The sequence below is a fragment of the Ictidomys tridecemlineatus genome, chromosome 6 (genome assembly GCF_052094955.1).
Source record: "Ictidomys tridecemlineatus isolate mIctTri1 chromosome 6, mIctTri1.hap1, whole genome shotgun sequence".
NCBI lineage: Eukaryota > Metazoa > Chordata > Mammalia > Rodentia > Sciuridae > Ictidomys > Ictidomys tridecemlineatus.
The window spans coordinates 64,979,853-65,001,413 of record NC_135482.1 but is presented as its reverse complement, the minus strand read 5'-3'; the positions used below and the strand labels follow the sequence as shown (position 1 = coordinate 65,001,413).

The window sequence follows — 21,561 nt, the reverse complement described above, 5'->3', positions numbered from 1 at the left end:
TGGCAACATTTCTTTATGTAGGCAGTATTCCCCCAAGCCCCACCTCTGCTCTGTGCACCCCTGTATATCTATACCATTGTACTTGCCCAGCTATATATTATAATTATGTGTTTAATGTGTTTTTCTCCCTCTCTAGGCTGAACTCCTGGGGGGGCAGACACTGTCTTTGACATCTTTACTTCTCTAGTGCTTAATACAATTCTTAGTGGTCAATAAATGCTTGTTAAGGGGATGAGCACTATGCTGCACCTGCTGAGTTTTTGAGGGCTGGTATCTTGTCCCTCTCCCTGTTTTCAGACAGGGAAGATGATACTTTAGCCTTTCTTGGTTCACTGATGGGAATCTGTGTGTGTGTGTGTGTGTGTGTGTGTGTGTGTGTGTGTGTGTGTGTTGCCAGGAATTGAACTCAAGGCCTTGTGCATGCAAGGCAAGAACTCTATCAACTGAGATATATATATATCTCCAGCCCAATGGGAATCTCCATATGACTTTGCTGCAGAAAAAGGCTGGAATAAGCTCTATGCCTCCAAGACCTTGGAAACAGCTACTGTGCTTTGTTACTGTTATGATACCATCTTGACATTTCTTTGGGTATCTGTAGGCACAAGTACTAGAGAGTTTCTTTTTTTTAATATTTATTTTTTTAGTTTTAGGTAGATACAATATCTTTATTTTATTTTTATGTGGTGCTGAGGATTGAACCCAGGGCTTCATAGATGCTAGGCAAGGACTCTACCACTGAGCCACTACCCCAGCCATAGATAGTTTCTTTATAGTTCTTGGAAGGAATCCAGTAAGAGACCAAATGCCACCCAACACTCTAGCTGGCTCAAGACCCAAGATTATGCTTACAACCTTTAATAAGGATTTTCTAGGGAAATAACAGATAAATGCTTTGAGACCTCACCAGGGCCTGTTGCCCCATAAATGCACAAGAGATTCTTAACTCCTTAGTCACCCACCATGCCAGCAGTAATTAAACAAGTCCAAAGGGAGCAATTAGTAGCTGCTATTGGACCATCAACCTGGAACTCATGCCAGATGCATCAGGAAATAATCTGCAGACGTGAGCACATCCCAAGGGAACAGGATTCACCAAGTGCCCTGACTGCCAAGGGCCTGAAGATAATGAGTGCTTGTGATGCCGATTCTGCTGAGCAGCAAGTAAAAACAAAATAACCACAACCACAATCAAGAACTCTGTTCAAAGGGGTCCAAGTATATTCTGGACATAGAAGGTTCAAATAAACCTATTTAGATATTACTGGTGCATCCATTCTAGATACATTCAGGCCTCTCCAAGTTTCACAATGAAGGGAGGAGAGTAGGTGATCTCCAGTCTGCAAAATGAATCTGCACAGCAATGGCCCTACCTCTCCAGAGTTCAATACAGTCCAAGGAAGACATGTCTGGGCTTCAACAGGCCCATATGGCTGTTCTGACCTTTAAAAAAGCCCCCAGTTAAGCACTCTCTCAAAGTCAAGTCCTAGCCAGGTGTGATAGTGCACAACTGTAATCCCAGTGACTTGAAAGGCTGAGGAAGGAAGATTGCAAGTTCAAGGCCAGCCTCAACAATTTAGTAAGACCCTGTTTCAAAATAAAAATGTATTGGGGACATAGCTCAGTGGTAGAGTGCCCCTGGATTCAATCCCCAGTAGCCCTCTGCTGCACAAAAAAAAAGTTGAGTCTTTCCATAGCTACATCAGAGAAAAAATATGCTAAGGGACAGGTGCACAGGATCCAGGTGTTACAATGTTCCTGAGGGGCCCCTAAGATCTGTGGAGAGGTCATGACTAGGTTAATATCATCAAGCTGGAAAAAATAGTAACTAATGTTGATGTGCAGTTCAAAGATTTTATAAGTTTGAGGTACAGAGAAACAGTTTCTTTTCTTTCTTTTTTTTTTTTTTTTTGGTATTGGGGATTGAACTCGGGGACATTCAACCACAGAGCCACATCCTCCCCAGCCCTATTTTGTATTTTATTTAGAGACAGGGTCTCACTGAGTTGCTATGTGCCTCACCATTAACTTGCAATCCTCCTGTCTCAGCCTTCTGAGCCACTGGGATTACAGGCATGTGCCACCACACCTGGCCAGAGAAACAGTTTCTACCTATCAATGACAATTCATATTTCTTGAACATTCTCACTTGGCTCCTCAATACCAGATTCCTGATTCAAAAGGTTAATGGCCTTAGAATATTTCTACTTAAATTTATTACTGAGTACCAACTATACCAGACATTGCATTGGATCCTTTATATATGTTAGCTACTCCTCACAAAATCTCTAAAAGGCAAGTACTACTATCTTAATTATACAGAAAAAGAAACTACATTCAAGTAGGTGAACTGGCCCAAGGTCACAGAGCCAATACACAGAGGTCAGGATTCAAATCCCACCCTAAGATGCCATCTCACTCCAGTAAGATTGGCAGCCATTACGAAGTCAAACAACAATAAGTGCTGGCGAGGATGTGGGGAAAAGGGTACACTTGTACATTGTTGGTGGGACTGCAAATTGGTGCAGCCAATTTGGAAAGCAGTATGGAGATTTCTTGGAAAGCTGGGAATGGAACCACCATTTGACCCAGCTATCCCCCTTCTCGGTCTATTCCCTAAAGACCTAAAAAGAGCATGCTACAGGGACACTGCTACATCGATGTTCATAGCAGCACAATTCACAATAGCAAGACTGTGGAACCAACCTAGATGCCCTTCAATAGACGAATGGATAAAAAAAAATGTGGCATTTATACACAATGGAGTATTACTCTGCATTAAGAAATGACAAAATCATAGAATTTGGAGGGAAATGGATGGCATTAGAGCAGATTATGCTAAGCGAAGCTAGCCAAGCCCTAAAAAACAAATGCCAAATGTCTTCTTTGATATAAGGAGAGTAATTAAGAACAGACTAGGGAAGAAGAGCACGAGAAGAAGACCATCATTAAACAGGGTTGAGAGGTGGGAGGGAAAGGGAGAGAGAAGGGAAATTGCATGGAAATGGAACGAGACCCTCAGGGTTATACAAAATTACATACAAGAGGAAGTGAGGGGAAAGGGAAAAATAATACAAGGGGGAGGAATGAATTACAGTAGTGGGGGTAGAGAGAGAAGAGGGGAGGGGAGGGGAGGGGGGATAGTAGAGGATAGGAAAGGCAGCAGAATACAACAGACACTAGGATGGCAATATGTAAAACAATGGAAGTGTAACTGATGTGATTCTGCAAGATATGTACGGGGTAAAATGGGAGTTCATAACCCACTTGAATCAAAATGTGAAATATGATATATCAAGAACTATGTAATGGAGGGGTAAGACAAGATAATACAAATGGAAGAAATGATTTACAGTAGAAGGGGTAGAGAGAGAAAAGGGGAGGGGAGGGGAGGGGAGGGGGGATAGTAGAGAATAGGACTGACAGCAGAATACATCAGACACTAGAATGGCAATATGTCAATCAATGGAAGGGTAACTGATGTGATACAGCAATCTGTATACGGGGTAAAGTTGGGAGTTCATAACCTGCTTGAATCAAACTGTGAAATATGATGTATTAAGAATTGTGTAAGGTTTTGAACGACCAACAATAAAAAAAATAAAATTAAATTAAAAAAAAAGATTCAAATCCAAATCCACTGAGCCTCAAAGCTCTTACAAAATGCCCATGTACACATATGCACACAGGCTGAAGGAATCCCTTCACTCCTCACAGCTGTTTCCCAGGCCTGACTTTGTATTCCTCTTTTAGCCCAAAATACATAGAAACTTTAGGAAATCTTGAAAGAATCAGGCTTGACAAGCCCTAGAAAGACAAGTGTCAATTTACAGTTAATCAGCACCCTGCCCGGCTCTGTAGACAGTTCTGCAACTGGAGCCAGGAAGAAGTAACCACAGACCCTGACTGGGACCCACCTGGGCCTAAGAACCAGCTGGGTCCCCAAAGGAACACTGCCTCTGATCCCTGCCCACATGGCTGCACTGCCACTGGAAGTCCCCCTTCCTGAGAGACACACTCAGGCACTGTGATTCAGAGTCCACAGAAAGACCCTTTCCTATTTAACTCTTCTTGTTTACTTTAACCCCCCCCCAATTTCCTGACCACCTTTCTGCACTATCACCCCTTTTCTACACTATCACCTCCATTATTCTCAATCTCCTTATCTTACCTTCTTTTACTACATGGCACTGATTGCTGCTTAACATTATGTTATATATCTGTATGTTTGTTTACTGTCTCTCCAATTACAATATGAATTCTATGAAAATGGTCTGTTTCTTTTGCCATTGGTATTTCTAATGTCTACAATATACATTCAATAGTTGTTTAACACATAAACAAATATGCAGCAAGCATTTTTCAACTATTTCCATTTCCAGTGGGCTGAATAATGCCTACTTTCCAAGGAAGCCCTATCAAACCCCCATCGTCCTTTCAAATACCTCCCTAAAAGTGCCCCACATCACACCCCCAAGTTCCCAAGCTCTCAGCCACCCCAAAGCAAGTACTAAAGCAGAACTCAGAGGAGAGTCGGGGAGGAGACCCGTTTCTCCTCCACTTAAGTACAGCCCAGGATCTCTGCAAATTAAAAGCTCCCTCTTCACTGAATCCACTCAGCTTTAGTTATAGGTCACACTTTTTATTTTTGTAACCATCCAACCCACCAAATTATAGGCTCAGGCCACTGATAGGCACGCCAAACACTGGGGACAGCCTGGTACAGACACTGCCCTTTCTGGCCTGAGGGTGGGTACAGGAGTGAGGGCTGAGTACCAGTCAAACCTGAAAGGGCAAAGGGTGCCATCATTCTGGTAGCAGAGCCTCGCAAGAAGCCAGGCTCTCATTCAGGGTGGCTGCTGCCCAGAGGGAAACAGATTCCAGGACTGTCACAGAAGCCACAGTGAACTTAACACTATTAAGCAAGGGAGAGTACTACCATGTCTAAAACTGCCCCTACAACTAATTTTAAAACTTCTTACCAAAGCCAGAAGTTCTCACATGATCTGGGTCCTGCTCACCTCCTTGATGCCTTCTTGGACCTTTCTTCAGCATCCTTGTCAACCAATCTGGCCTTTCAGTTCCTACCCCAAGGCTTTGCACAGGTTGTTCTTTTTTCCTCGAAAACCCTCCCCCACCCCCCCACCCCCGCCGCAGCCCCATGCTCAGGAGGCTGAAGCAGGAGGATCACAAGTTCAAAGCCAGCCTCAACAATTTACAATTTAGTGAGGCCCTAAGCAACTTAACGAGAATTGTTTCAAATTTTTTTAAAAAGGGGGCTAAAGATATAGCTTGGTGGTTTGGTGCCCCCAGGTTCAAATCCCAGTATCAAAAAAAAAAAAAAAAAAAAAAAAGGAAGAAAGAAAGAAAACCCTTTCCCTAATTCTTTTAGCTAGGAAAATGGATGGGGCAGGGGTTGAGGGAAGTGTCCTGCAAGATTAGAGCAAAACTGGGTTGGGGATGTGGCTCAAGTGGTAGCACACTCACCTGGCATGCGTGAAGCACTAGGTTTGATCCTCAGCACCACATAAAAATAAAAACATTGTGTCCACCTAAAAAAACTAAAAAGTAAATATTAAAAAAAAAAAAGACTAAAGCAAAAAGACTCCATTGTAACAGGTCAGGTGGCATTATCTCCTATTTCTCTGATATACTCCAAAGCACTTGGAAAAGTGCTGTGTATAGAGCAAGTATCTAAAATATATTTTCTTAATAAATCAAGAAAGGAAGGAAAACAAAATGAACATTTTAGAATAGACCCAAGATTTCCTAATCTAAATGAAATTTTCTTTATTATGTTCTCTTAACAATCTGTTCTTTGCCTCCTAAGGACACATCCTAATTTGTAATTAAATCTTTGTTTAATATTTGTCTTTTCTTCAAAACTCCATAAAGGCAATGACATTGCTTTTTTTTTTTTTTAACAACTTTATACCCACTGGTATCACTAGCATATGGCAAGTAAAAAAAAAAACAAACTTATTAAATAGCAAATGTCCTAGTGGGATAGCAGGGATTCCAACTAGGACTGGCTAACTCCAAAGCCCAAATCTTTCCACCACACTCTCGGCAAAGAAGAACTTGTCCTAATATGTTCTTCCCCCATATTCTGCCATACTCTACTCAATCCTCGCCAAAGCAATACTGATAACAAGGGGAGTCAACACTGGAAAGAGGAAAATGTAATAAAGGTGAGTTTTGAGTCACACTGTTTGGATTAAAATCCTGACTTCACTTGGGCTGGGGTTGTGGTTCAGTGGTAGAGCGCTTGCCTAGCATGTGTGAAGCGCTGGGTTCAATTCTCAGCACCACATATAAATAAATAAAATAAACGGATTGTGTCCCCCTACAACTAAAAAATAAATATTAAAAAAAATCCTGACTTCACTAACTACTAGCTGTATAATTCTAGTGAACTATTTAGCCTTCCTGGACTTCAGTTTCCTCATCTATAAAATGGAAATAATAAGAACCGAGGTCTTCAGTTAAGAACAAAACAAAATAAGAATAAACACACAAAAAACTCAACTGGGGATGTATCTCAGTAGTAGAGTATTTGCCCAATAAGCATGAAGCCCTAGGTTCAATGCCAAGTATCAGAAACAAAAACAAAAACAAAAAACCCCTGCTTGTTGTGATGATTAAGTGAGATAATGTATGTGAAGTGCTTTGCACAGTGCTTGGGATAACTATTCAATAATTGTAAGCTCTTAAAATTATTTGCCATACTTATTCCTAGGAGACAAGAATCTAGAGAAAATTATTTCCATGAGGGTCAGGGCTACTGAGCTGACTTTGAGAAGCTTAGGTTCAGTGAAGCTCAGAGCTTGGGCTTATTCTCTTTGCCTACTCCACTGCCATGGCTCTGCCAAGACTGCAGGTTACAGCTTTCACTGGCCTGGAAATGAAAGAGACTAAAAATACACAATCTGCCTGTGCCTGGGAACCGGGATCATGCATATATTTAAGAACTTAAAATATAGCCCCAGGGCAGAAGAGTGTATCTCTTAGGATTCTTTTTTTTTTTAAGAGAGAGAGAGAGAGAGAGAGAGAAAATTTTTTAATATTTATTTTTTAGTTCTCGGCGGACACAACATCTTTGTTGGTATGTGGTGCTTAGGGTCGAACCCAGGCCGCACGCATGCCAGGCGAGCGGGCTACCACTTGAGCCACATCCCCAACCCTCTCTTAGGATTCTTAAAAACCAGTGATAAACTCAGCACAGGACAGGGAATGGGGCTGTGGCAAGCTGCTGACCCCATTGATATCTTTTCTCTTGTTTTCTTTTGGTTCAGTGCAGAGAGTGGAAGAGACAGAGCTTTCTTTCTTAACACTAAAAGTTGAGTTCTAGGCTGGGAATGTAACTCAGTGGTAGAGTACTTGCCTAGCATGTACAGGTAAGGCTTAGAGTTCAATCCCCAGTAATGGAAAAAAGAGAGAAAGAGAAAAGCTTCTCTTTTTTTTTTTTTTTTTTGGACTGGGGATTGAACTCAGGGGCACTCAATCACTGAGCCACATCCCCAGCCCTATTTTGTATTTTATTTAGAGACAGGGTCTCACTGAGTTGCTTAGCACCTCGCTTTTGCTGAGGCTGGCTTTGAACTCGTGATCCTCCTGCCTCAGCCTCCTAAACTGCTGGGATTACAGGCATGCACCAACACACCCAGCTTCTTCTTCTTAAATGTCAGCATTGTATCTCCCAAACTTGGGATGGATCCTAACCTTTGGCCCCACTGCAAGGAACCACTAGTTTCCTGGGATTTATCAAAGAATGTTCTATCACCTCTAGCTGAATGTTCCAGGAGGTTGAAAGCTAGGTCTTAGTTCAAATGGGTAGGCCCCATCACAACAGATCTTTAAATTAAAGTGAAACCAAAGTGTCCAGGGGCCTATCTCCCTTTGAATGGGAATCAGCCAAGTTCCAACAAGCTCTCTTCATTGGAACCACCAACAGAGGCATCACTTTATCTTGTTCTGATAACAGACTCAGAATACTGTTGGCGCAGAGGAGCTCCTATAGGAGTGTCCTCATCTGCTGGCCCTTCTCATTCCTCCAGATTTGAAACCAGAACTTCCCAAGGAGATTCAAGAATGGATTTTATTAAGCTTCCCAAAATACTGTGTATACACACATAGCGTGAGGGGAGGTCACAGGTTTTCTTTTCTTTTCTTTTTTTTTTTTTGGTACTGGAGATTGAACCCAGGTGCCATTAACTACTTAACTACTGAGCCACATCCCCATCCCTTTTTATATTTTATTTTGAGACAGGGTCTTGCTAAGTTGCTGAGGCAATCTTCCTGTCTCAGTCTTCCAAGCCACTGGGATTACAGGTCTGTGCCACTACACCTGGCCTTGTCAAAGGGATCTATTTCAAAGGGATGTTATTATCTATATCTATCTATTATCTATCTATTTCAAAGGGATCTATTATCCAAAAGATTCAGAAGCACTGTCAAAAAGACTCTCAAGGGCTGGGGTTGTAGCTCAGTAGAAGAGCACTTGACTAGCATGTGTGAGGGACTGGGTTCTATTCTCAGCACCACATATAAATAAACAAAGTCCATCAATAACTAAAAAATATTTAAGGAAAAAAAGATTTCTCAAACATATTCCCAATGATATTGCCCAAAATATATTGTTAAATTGTGTGCATATGTCAAATCCCACCAGTATATACAACTATAATGTACCAATAAAAATACAGGGGGGGGGAATTATTTATTTGTTTGTTTGTTTATTTATTTATTTATTTATTCGTTCCCAACTTACAAAGACTTTTACACTGACTTGAGAGACTAACCAAGGGGTGGGTGTAGTATATATACTCCAAACTGCTCTGTGATGAGGTTTAGGCTGGTTTAGGGTAGAGCCCACAGTACAGAAAAATCAGGCACTTAACACATAGGCAGAAATAACAAGAGGGCTATCCTTCCTGAGGTGAACAGGAAATGGGAAATCTCAGAAAGCCCAGGAACTATGACCCTGCATTGACTTTTACTCCTCTTAGAGCTTCATTCCCTATAGGGACACAGGACAGGGAAGGTTCAGATAAGCAAAGGCAAATCTTAACAGGAGTGCTACCAGCATTTGGAGCTCCTGCTAAGAGGAGGATTGACCAACACTGTAGATCTTTAAATCCATACTCCTCAGACACTAAGTCCACTCCCAGTCAGTGTGATATAAGACCTCCTCACTTGTTCTCAAAAACCCTTCTAGGACAATACCTCCTCCTTGTTTGAAAACCACATGAAATGTAGATCAGAGGTGGTATACCAAGTGATATATATGTATTAAACTCTTATTTGTAGAACCTTTATAGATTACAAAGTCTTTTCACTATGTTGATTCCCTTAGTATCCTCACAACCTTGAAGAGTAAGTCTTATCCTCATCCATGTAATAAAAATGGTCTTTCTTTCAAAAAAGAAAGTCTGAGCCTAGAAATCTCAAACCTGTTACTTCCTTCCAGAATAGAGGGTTTTTGTTTTTTTGTGGTGCTGGGGATTGAACCCAGGGCCTTGTGCATGTGAGGCAACTCTAAACAACTGAGCTATATCCCCAGCATTTTTTTTTTTAACTGTTTCATAGGAAACTCTAGGAAGATCTAGTATCTGGTTCCCCAGTTCCCTGCAACCCTGCAATGAAACTGGTAAAAAAAAAAAAAAAAAAAAAAGCAGAAACTCTGTTCTAAACTATTAAATAGTTCTTATAACAAAATAACAACCTCAGGCTCATATCCAGCTCTTACCTGGAGAAAGGGTCTGGGGCAATTAGAAGAGAACTTTGATTGTCTCCAGTCAGAATTTAAGCACAGATGATTAAGTAGGGGAGAAACAGTACTTCTCTCTCCTATTGGGGACCCAAAGGTAAGACTTCTGGTTCTTAACGTAGCCTTGGCCATAATCCTGGGTGAGGGTGGAAAAGTAGGGAGATAAGGACAATAACTGAACAGCCATTGATAAACAACAGCCTAAATCCTTCCTCCATAGGCAAAAAAAAAAAAAAAAAAATCTGTCATGTAATTAATTCTGCTAGCCCCTTATGGTTCTGAATATTACTTAGAACACCTTTCAACAACTTCATACTTCTTTACAAACTAAGAAGAGCATGAAGATTAGTAAAGCTGGACTTAGACACTAATCCCCAAAGCTCTCCAGGTCCTCCCCTACCCATCACACAAACTCCCAACCCACAGCTTTGCTGTGAGGTGCTAGAAGGCAGAAAGGGTAAGAGAACCTGGAAAGGGGCTCAGGGTATAGCTCAATAGTGTAGCACATGCCAGCAGGAGCAAGAACCTGGAAAGAAAAGAACCGTGAAAAGGACAAAAAGTGGATCTCAGGACCAAGAGGCAGCTTGATACCAATACACACTTCAAGAGGACTCCCTCTCATGTGGATGGAAAACAAGATAAAAAGTGTAGCTGTGCCATGGAGGGGGGGGAAAAAAAAGGCCCAGAAACAGAAACTGAGGAATTCTAGCTGCCCAGGTAGGCTCTATTCTGGAATTCCTTCCTCTTCATGAAAGACAACCTTAAAACTCTAAATTCCTATCCGTTGCTAATCCTTTCCCTGCTAATCACTTCCCTGAAGTGTAAAAAGTATATATATTTATTTCACAGACATATGTATATATAATAAATCCCCAATAGAGAGCAAAGGACACAAACATACGATGTCCTAAAGTATCCAGAGAGGCTGAGAAGAGAGGGAGGGTATATGATGATAGCACCCTCTCTTATCTTCAAAGAAAAAGGTCCTTCTCCTTCTCTAAGTCATTTCTGATCTAGAATAACCCCCTGGTCTTTCCTTGGTTCTGCTGCAACTCAACTCAGATTTGGAAGAAATGATTCTCCAGAATGGAGGTGACCAGCTGACTGGCAGAACAATGACATGCTGACTAGGCAGACAGTGCTGCTGTTCCCTGGGTTCACTCTAGTCAGTTCTTACTGTGCATACTTTGGTCTTTATCACACAACCAGGGCTCTGGTTCTACCCAGCATTCCCAAGCAATTCAAGAGCAGAGGAGGATCTGTGATCTCATTTCCTCTCAACTTTGGCTTCTTTTTCACCTAAGATTAGTTATTAAGATTATTAAGGGGCTGGGGTTATGGCTCAGTAGTAGAGCGCTTGCCTAGCATGTGAGAGGCACTGGATTTGATCCTCAGCACCACATAAAAAGTAAAATAAATGTCTAACAACTAAAAAAATTTTTTTAAATGTGCCAATTCTGAGCATGTTATAAAAAAGGATTATTAAGATTTTCATTAAAAAATACTTAGTTCCACCATGACCAGTTCCTGTTCTCAGCAGCTGTAGCAGTTGCTTCCTCAGAGACAAAGTTAGGAAGCACTGGTATGGCTGCCACCTGGACTGTCCCAGCTGCAAAACACAGACCCAAGGAGTCCTGAACTAAAACCCTTTCACATCTCAGCTAAGGTAGCAGGAAGAAGAAAACAAGGGGCAGGAAGCAATTCCAAGAACTCCACAGTGGATACAATGGTGTTCATTTTAGAATTTATTCTTACATATAGTGTTTATGCAGTTTCATAAGTGAAAAATATTTTATATTGAAAGTGCCAAAAAAAATATATTTATTTCACAGACATATGTATATATAATAAATCCCCAATAGAGAGCAAAAGACACAAACATACAATGCCCAAAATATTTATGATGAAATATTCAGAAAAAATTCAAGACAAGGCAAGATGCCAATTCTTATTAATCAAGTTAATGAAGACTTTAAAAAAGTTAAACCACCCAGGGGCTGCGGGTATAGCTCAGTTGGCAGAGTGCCTGCCTTGTATGCACAAGGCCCTGGGTTCACCCTGGATTCAATCCCCAGCACCACAAAAAAAAAAAAAAAAAAAAAGCTAAACCACCCAGAAATGGTTAGTTTATAGAGAAAAGGAGCCACTTATATACTATCAGTAGAAAAAGTAGCTGATTTAAAAAATTTTTAAGTGTTAGAGGCCTTTAAAAAGTATAGCCCTTGGGGCTGGGATCCTGGTTCAGTGGTAGAGCACTTGCCTCTTATGTGTGAGGCACTGGGTTCCAGTCTCAGCACCACATATAAATAAATGAATAAAATAAAGGTCCATCCCAATTAGGAAAGGATCAGCTATTGTAACAAGGCCGTAATGTATATTTAGCAATGAACTTTGGCGAGGCTGTCTTTAAAAAAAAAAGTACAACCCTTTGACACAACAATTCCATTTCTGGCAATTTATCTAAGACAATAATCAGCGATGAACACAAATATTTATGCACAGGATGTTCATCACAGTGTTATTTATAATAACAAGAAAGAAAAAGAGATTTTAAAAGTGCAAGAAGCTGGACTGGGGTTGTGACTAAGTGGTAAAGCACTTGTCTCACATGCATGAGGCACTAGGTTCGATCCTCAGCACCACATAAATAAATAAAATAAAAGTACTGTGCCCAGCAACAACTAAAATGAAAATGAAAAAAAAAAAGCAAGAGCCGGGTGCAGTAGCGCACGCCTGTAATCCCAATGGCTTGGGAGGCTGAGACAGGAGAATTGTGTGTTCAAAGCCAGACTAAGCAACTAGGAGACACTAAGCAATTCAGTGAGACCCTGTCTCTAAATAAAGTACAAAATAAGGCTGGGGATGTGGCTCAGGGATCAAGTGCCACTGAATTCAATCCCTAGTACAAAAGGAAAAAAAAATGCAAGAAGCTAGGCATGGTGGCACATGCCTATAATCCCAGCAATTTAGAAGGCTGAGGCAGAAGGATCACAAATTCAATCCAGTCTCAGCAATTTAGCAGACCCTAAGCATCTTAGTGAAACTCTGTCTGAAAATAAAAAATAAAAAGGGTTGGGATATGGCTCAGTGGTAAAGTGCTATTGGGTTCAATCCCCAGTATCTTCCCTCTAAAAAAGAGAAAGATGGAGGTGCAGCTCAGTAAAGTGCCCCTGGTTCATTTCCCCAATACTGCAAAACAAAACATGGTGGTGGTGGGGGGGGATGGTGACTTTAATTTAATTTCTTTATACTTTTTAGTATCTTCCAAATTGGCTTAATAAACATGCTATCAGGAGAAAAAAAATCATAATCAAGAGAAATTTTTTTTTTTTTGGCAGAACCTGAAACCTTGCAGCATGCTAGGCAAGCACTCTACCATTGAGCATCCCTTGTCCAAGAAACTATTCTTAATCATTTTCTTTCCTTTTAAGGATCTTCTCTCACAACTCTTTCTTCTTTCTTTCTCTTGGTACTGAGGATTGAACCCCAGGATAAAACATGCTAGGCAAGTGCTCTACTGCTGAGCTACATCTCCAATCCTAAACCCAGGAAGCCTCAAACTTGTGATCCTTCTGCCTCAGCCTGCCCAGTTACTAGGATTATAGACATGCACCACAATGTCTAGCACATTAATCTCTTTTTTTAAAAACCACTTAAAAATATGTATTTACTACCTTAAAAAAATTATATCCACAATCCAGTAAGTTTAGGTTTCTAGTCTAAGCAAAACTCTAAATATTGAAAAGATGTTGTATGCAAGATGTTCATCACAGCATTGTGTATGATGACAAACAGAAGCAAATAACCTAATGTCCAACAATAGGAGTATGGTTAGGTAAACAATGGTACATTCACTTCATGGACCATTGTACAAGCATTTGGAAATGTTTACAATTACTAGTCTAGGAAAACTAATGAAATAACAAAAGCAAAATTTTAAAAAGTGGATAAATACATATTGTCATGTATCATAACACTGTATAACACTCTATGCAAGGAAGGAAGGAAGGAGACAGAATTTAAACTACATTGGCTGCATTTGGTAAGGGTACTAAGAAAAGATATTTTCCTTCAATCTCATCTTCTTTAAGAATTGTCCCATACTTTAGATAATGAATAAGAGAGGAAAAACAAAAGCTGACTCTCCCTGTGGGCAGTGAAAACAGACCCAAATGACAATCTACTCTACCCATCCCTAACACACAACACCTTCCTCAGACTAAGGCTGGGCCATATAGAAAAATCAAGCAAGGGAATGAGGTTCCTCTCTGTGGCCTCTGGTCTTCTCAGTGGGTTCTCTGAACAAGGAAGAGGTTCCTCTAACCAGCTGTTGTCAAGGGCCCTTTCCCTTCTCCAAGTTCTTTCTATTCCAGCCTGAACTAATTCACCACAATCCCCAGGGCTGGGGAGAAAAAATTCAACCATGGCAATTTGGAACCTGATATTTAAACCAAGTTTTTCCCAGCCCCTTTCTGTATCAAAGGAGGCCCCTCAAAGTCTCTGAGACAACTAGTACCCACAACAGCTTAGCTAGTACACTTATGGTCAAACCAAGTTATCAGTCCTCACCCAGGAAATGTGAGAGAAAGAGCGGCAGCAGGAACAACTCTGCCAAACAACCCCACCCTCATGCAGGAAGCCTCCTTCTGAAGGATAGTCAGGGCTTCCTCAGCATCAGAACTTTTAGATCTCTTTTGAGCCTATAATAAGTTAACAAAGAGAACAACCAAAGGCAGAAAGCTATCTTCTCAGAGCCTTCTACCTCCCCTAAGGAAAGTCCAGCTCTAGCCAAAATTTTAGCTTCAGAGCAACTCAGCTTGGGACCAAAATGCCTTATCAGATTAGAGACTGGCTCTTATTCTGATATTAATAAAGAGGAACTCCAATTATTATCTAAACCCCAAATTTCTCAATACTCAACAGAATGCGAATTGTTGCTGGGGTGGGGGTGGGGGAATCCTCAAATGCAGTTTAACACAGCAGCTTCACAACCTTTTTCACCTCAGGGCACACCAAGAGGGGATTAATTAGGGACCTCAGCATACTCATGACCTATTTGCAGCACACCAGTAGGGAAGCCCCAGTTTAGGGTACAGGACTGGGTTAAGACTCTTAGGATCAATGTCCTAAATAAATCACTCCACAGCCTCAGGCCTCTAGCTCTACAACCTGGCTAGCAAGCTGAAGGTCAAATCATGTAATTTGTACATAAAAAGAGGGAGCCTCTGGTATTGACTCAGCTTGATACAACTTCCCTAATCAGGGTGTTTTTCAGGGGGGTTTCCATAGGGGCCTCCATCTGACAGCAGAAGGCATATCCTGAGACTCGGTATACAGAATGGGGTAACTGGATTCATCAGATTTCTGAACTTAAAACCACTTTTGGGTGGGGCATGGTGGAGCATTCCTATAATCCTAGTAATTTAGGAGGCTGAGGCAGGAGGATTACAAATTTGAGCCCAGCCTCAGTGATTTATTGAGTCTCTAAGCAATTTAGTGAGATCCTTTCTCAAAATAAAAAATAAAAAGGGCTAGCTCAGTTAAAGCATTCCTGGGTTCAATTCCCAGTATCAATCAATCAATCAATAAATAAAACAAAACACATTTGGGGAATTCAAGTGATCTTAGATCTTAGTCACTGCTGAGAGGTACACTTAAAAGTTATCATTTACTGAGCATATAATACATGACAGATTCTGCTAAGTATTTGGCTTCTAATTTCATTAAATCACACAACAACCCCTGTGGCAAATGATATTATTTTTCTCATTTATAAGAGGAAAACAGAACATAAAGGGATTATGTAGTAACTTACTTAAGGTAAATACTTTTCTATGAGTGAAAGTGTCTCCTTCTCAGTATTTAAACTCATTTTGACTTGAAAGTCCACATGCTTAACTGAGACACCAATGTGTTACACATCTATAACCCTCCTTTCCAAAATAGCTTTTTCACAAACCCAATTACAGTGAAGCTGACAAACTGAGAAAGAAAAAAACTAAGGAGCAACTTGTCTGTTTCATATTACCATGCAAAGAAACTCATCTATACCAAGTACCTACTGGTGCCAAACACCTTACATATATCTGGGTCTCACAATCCCTCCAGATCAGGAATTATTAGCCCCATTTTATAGATGATGAAATCTATGTTCAAAGAGGTTAAGACTCCTTGCTTTTTCTACTACTATGCTTATTCTCCTAACTGGTCAGGAAATACATGAGCCTATAGCTAAGTCAAACATCTAACTCACAGTCAATACTGTTCTCAAAGGATGGTAGAAGGAGACAGCTTAAAAGTCCCCAGAGAAAAACTCAAATCTTCAAGTGTTATTTCTGTGTTAGAAAACTGAGTTTAAATTCCCTCCTCTTCTGAGACAGCTAACCAGCCCTGACCTGCCCTGTTGAAACCCTCCATCAGCAGCAACTCAGACACACAGAAACAGGACCAAAACAAAAGCCACAAGGAAACAAATCTTTATACAGAAAGGAAGGACTGAAAGTGGGTGGTCTAGTCCCCTACTTGACCTGGGCTCTTTGGGTGCTCTGGTTAATAATCAGGACATCATGTACATTTTGTGAATATTAAGCCATCAATTTGCTGATTAAACAAACTAGCCAACAAAATCCCAATAAGGACATGATAGACTGGTTCTGTATTCCCCCCAAAGCATGGCAGCCCCTACCTTGGACAGCCCCTCACTCAATACACTTCAGTCCATCTCTTTCTAATTTCTATAGCTAACTGGTGCCAGCTCCCTGGGGGTTTTCACACCCCTGCTCAAGCGCAGCTTCCCTCCCACTCTTTTTTCCCAACAGTTGAGCTCTTGTTCTCAAGGGCACTATGTCCCAGTCTCTCCTCTTCAGCCTGAGATGGTCACAGCACATTAGTAATCACTGACTCACACCACCCCCCCATTCCTCTGAGGAAGCTGGGGGAAATACGGAGGGCCACAGGATGTGTGGCCCAGATCCCTCGGGCCCTTCACGGTACTGGCATGCAGAGGTGCCAGGACTTGGCTCCCCCTTGGAACATCATGGACCCTCTCTGAGCCAGCTCTGGTGCCAATGGGCTGATGGCAGGCTCTCCACCAGAGACCAGGATCTCTAGACAGTTCCAATGCTGCCAAAAGATCTAATCTCCCTCTTCTAAAGCAGATGAAACCCAATAAGGCTGCTAAGTCCATGCTTATCCCTCAACACTGGCAAAGTTAGCCCCTTCAGCCATACCAATAATAACACCAGAATTATTGCTACCTCTTAGAGAGTTCTTTGGGTAAACTAAGTATTTCTGCAAGTTTCATCTGTTAGCAAATGTTCATTTTCTTTCTCCAAAACTTAATGTTTAGCTCCAACATATTCTCCTGCTTCATGCTAGGGCTCAGAACCTCTATTCAGGATCATTGACATCAAGGTTCAATTTCCATGCCATAGTAGAATCTCAAAGTCAGCTCTAAAAATCTATCCATACCGACCATTTTGGAACCCACAGAACAACTACAAAGAAGCACAAGCAAAAGAACACAAACCAGTCACTAGAGTTTAACATGAAAAGGAGGGGGGGAGGAGGCAGAATGGGATGGTTTACGTATTGTTTCAATTGGAAAAACACTCTAGTTTGAAATGGCTTATCCACATGTTCAGCCTTTTAGGCATATCCACTATAATTTAAGATGCCTGCAGGCTGTCCTGAAAATAAGTAGAATGGCATTACTCTTTATTCTACTGGCTTCAAGAGCTGCCAGCCCCCTCTTCTTTCCCCCTCTCCCCCAAAACATCTGGTCTGGGCTGGGAGAGGGACCCACTCCCTGAGAAGCCTCCATGTTAACTTGAAAGGCAGTTTCCCTACTAATTTAAGTCCGAAGTAGCTGAGGAGTGAGCCAGCCCCATCAAAATCCTCCGAAAAGAGAATTCTCAGACCCGTGAGAACGACGAAAAGTGGGGAGAAGTGAGCACCGAGGAAGGAAGGAGGGAAAAGTCCGGATCCTGGGGCGGTACCGGACTGGGGTCCCTCTCCTCCTCCAGAATGCCCACTGGTTGAAGCGACCCCTGGAGATCCCCGACCCGCTGTCCCCGCTCAGCCACTGGTTGCACAGAGGCTCCCGGACACTGGAGGCCGGGGTCTGTCGTCCGCCCTGGCTAAGGAGTGGGCGGGACCAGGACCAGCACAAAATCCCACCCGGGGCGTCGGGACCCCGGGGGGTGGTAGGAGGGGAAAGGGGGCTGGGTTCAGCTCTCACCAGCACCAGGGCGAACCTCTCCTCCAGCTCACAGGGTTCAGGCATCGGCATCTTGCCTGGCGGCAGCAGCAACGACACCGACGGCGGCTCGCCCGGGCCCCCCTCCGCGCTCTCTAGGTTGCCCATCGCGGCGGGGCCCCCTTGGGGGCCTTAGCCCCCCCTTCCACGCCCGGGGGCCTTGGGCTCGGCCGCTCGGACCCGATCCCTCCCTCAGCGCCGGCTTCCCAGTCCCGACTCCCCAGTCCCGTCGGGAGCGACTGGGGCTCCTCCGAGTCCCGTGAGGGCAGCGCGCGGCGAGGATGGGGGCAGAGCACAGCAGACAGTGACACAGAAGCGTCCGGGACCGCGACGGCCGACTCTGGCTCCCACCCGCTGCCTCTCAGTTCTCGGCGCGCCGCCCGGGCGCTGCCCCTCCCCGCCCCCCGCGCTCTTTCCCCTCCCCCCACTTCGCTTCCTCCCACCCACTCTCCGCCAGAACTCGAGCTACGCTCGAGAGCTAGCGCCGACTGCAGCCCGCGTGCCGCGCGCCGCATTCATGCAGGCCCCGCCTCCCGCCCACGGGCCTCCCGGGCGGCCCGCCCCGCCCTCCTACGATCGATTGACGACCGCACCTGCCAATCACAGAGACTCCCGCCCCCTATGCCCTTGCGCCTGAAGCGGAGCGCGCCCTGGCGGCTCAGGTGGGTATCAGGTCGTTAGGGTCGCGGGAGGGCATGAGACACTATTGTATTCAAATAAGTATAAAGCACAGTGTTCAAAACTACCTACCAAAGAATTAGATATATTAAGACACTCAGAAAACGGAGAGACCAAGTCTGTTAAAAGTCACTAAGAGCCAGGTGCGGTGGTCCACGCCTGTAATCCCAGCGGCTAGGGAGGTGGGACAGCCTCAGCATTGGCGCAACTTAGTGAGACCTTGTCTCTAAATAAAATACGAAATAGAGCTGGGAATGTGGCTCAGTGGTTGGGTGCCCCTGGAATTCAATCCCCAGTACCAAAAGGAAAAAAAAAAAGTCATTGAGCGTTGAAAAAGACCTTATTGGGTGAAAGGCTTTTAGGAGGAAAGGACCTTCTCAAGGTTCATCTGGCTGGTGTGAAACCCAGGAGCAGAAGAACAGTGTTGTTTTGGGTTCATCTACTGGCGGGTCATCACTGATGATGTGGTAGACATCTGTCATCTCTGCCAGCCTGCCTTCATTCCTCTTCTTCCAGGGATAGCACCCCATTTTATTTTAAGGAACTACCACTCTAGCATTTCCAGTCCAACTGGAGCCAGTTTTATCATTCTAGGAGGCCCTATGATTCCATGACCAGTTACAACATTTTCTTCCTCTACCCTCAGAGACTGTATCAAGGATTGTCACTTGACCCAAACTCTGACTCATTTACAAAAAAATTTTCTTAGGAACAATCAGGAAATAGGCATTCTTTTTCCATTTTGGCTGCTGAATTGTTAGAGTGCAAAACTGCAGCTGCTGGTGGCTATCTTGGCATCACCGTCTGCACCAAAAACCTGCATTAGAATGAAGCCAGTGCAGAGAAAAAATAAAAAGCTAAGAAATACAGACACAATTCTAATGACATACCTGGATCGAATCATGCCTAAGTTATCATCAGGGGTTTTATTCTTTTATTAAATCAGTATTTATTGAAAAGTATATGTCAGATACTGTTCTGGGCATTGATGATACATTTGTTAACCAAAAGGACATACAGCCAGGTGCGGTGGTGCACGCCTATAATCCCAGCAGTTCAGGAGGATGAGATAGGAGAATCATGAGTTCAAAACCAGCCTCAGCAACAGGAGATGCCAAGCAACTCAATACAGTGAGACCCTGTCTCTAAATAAAATATAAAATAGGGCTAGAAGGATGTAGCTCAGTGGTCAAGTGCCCCTGAGTTCAATTCCCAGTACCAAAGGGGGGAAAAAAAAGGACATATTTTCCCCTCCTGGTATTCGTTGTAGAAGAAGAGGCAGGTAATAAACTAAATAAGTAAAATGTATAAGTGTTGGTGATCAGTAGTAATAAAACTGAAAGGGGATAGAGGTGGGGGAGAGGTTAAGATTGTAAGTAAGATGATTAAGAAAGGCCTTACTGGGGCTGGGGTTGTGGCTCAGCAGTAGAGCACTCTCCTAGCATATGCAAGGCCCTGGGTTCAAGTCTCACACCACATAAAAATAAATAAAATAAAGGTATTGAAAACTACAACTAAAAAATAAATATTTTTTTAAGAAAAGAATGGCCCCCCGAAAAAAGAGAAAAAGAAAAATAAATAAATAAAAAAGAAAGGCCTTGCTAATAAATTGCATTTAAAGGCCATATGGATATTTGAGGGACAATTATTCAGACAGAGGGAACTCCCAATGCATATTATGTCTGATGTGTTAGAAGAACAGCAAAGAGGCTGTAATGCAATGAGCAAGAGAAAGAGTAGTGAAAGATGAAGTCAGAAAGGTAACTAGAAGACATATTGTGTAGGGCATTATAAGCTATTGTAAGGACTTTGGTTTTTCTCTAAGTAGGATAAGTAGCCTTTGGAGAATTTTGAGGAGAGTGACATGCTCTAACTTATATAATAGATTCCATCTGGTTCTTACATTGAAAACAAAGTAAATAAAGGAATGGGCTGGGAGACCCATAGTAGGCTATTAAAATAAATTGAGGTGATATGATGGTGGTTTGGACCAAGGTGGTATCTGTACAGATGGAGAGAAATGTCAGACTCTTGATGGATTTGAAAGTAGAGTCAATAAAATTTCTTGACAATTTATGGTCAGTGAATGGAAGATAACTCCAAAGTAGTGACCTGAGCAACTGGGAGGGTAGATTTTTCATTACTTGATATGGGGGAAGGTTATAAGGGAGTAGGTTTGGTAAGGGGAAGTTGGAAAGAGAAGATCAGAAATCAGTGTTTGGGGGCTGGGGATGTGGCTCAAGCGGTAGCGCGCTCACCTGGCATGCGAGCGGCCCAGGTTTGATCCTCAGCACCACATACCAACAAAGATATTGTGTCCGCCGATAACTAAAAAAATAATAAATATTAAAATTCTCTCTCTCTATCTCCCTCTCTCACTCTCTCTTAAAAAAAAATCAGTGTTTGGTTGTGTTGAGTTTGATTTGCCTGTTGAATGGCCAACTAGAAGTATCTACTAGGCAATTGGATATATAAGTCTGGAGATTCAGACTGGCAATATCAATTTGGAAATCATAAACATATAGATGCTATTAAAGCTAGTAAATTCTCTTTTTTCCTTATTTTAGTTTTTGGTACCAGGGATTGAAACCAGGGGTGCTTAACCACTGAGCCACATCCCCCAGCCTTTTTATTTTTTATTTTGAGACAGGTTCCACTAAATTGCTTAGGGCCTTGCTAAGTTGCTGAGGCTGGCTTTTAACTTGTGATCCTCCTGCTTCAGCCTCCCAATCACTGGGATTACAGGCATATTCCACTGCACCAAGCTAATTCTCTTTTTCTATATCAATCTGTATTGAATTTCTGCTCTGTACAACCAAAAAGTGGATTTCCTGCCTTTATAGATCACTGAAACCCT

The 21,561-nt window shown here is 42.5% G+C and overlaps 1 protein-coding gene across 6 annotated transcripts in view; it reads right to left on the bottom strand.

Annotated features, from left to right (window-relative positions):
* The window catches only part of Fmnl3 (formin like 3), a 55,533-nt gene extending 37,108 nt beyond the window's left edge, over positions 1-18,425 (bottom strand). For 3 of the 6 annotated variants that reach the window (XM_040280671.2, XM_078014732.1, XM_040280675.2), the window contains exons 1-2: positions 18,009-18,114; positions 9,749-9,905 (exon numbers count right to left, since the gene is read on the bottom strand). In XM_040280671.2, coding sequence (XP_040136605.1) covers positions 9,749-9,901 — 153 coding nt within the window. In that variant the 5' untranslated portion in view covers positions 9,902-9,905; positions 18,009-18,114. Of the gene's footprint in view, positions 1-9,748; positions 9,906-18,008 lie in introns of all 6 variants that reach the window. The other 3 variants (XM_005324923.5, XM_005324924.5, XM_005324925.3) reach the window with 1 other exon arrangement.
* Between the last annotated feature and the right edge of the window lie 3,136 nt (positions 18,426-21,561).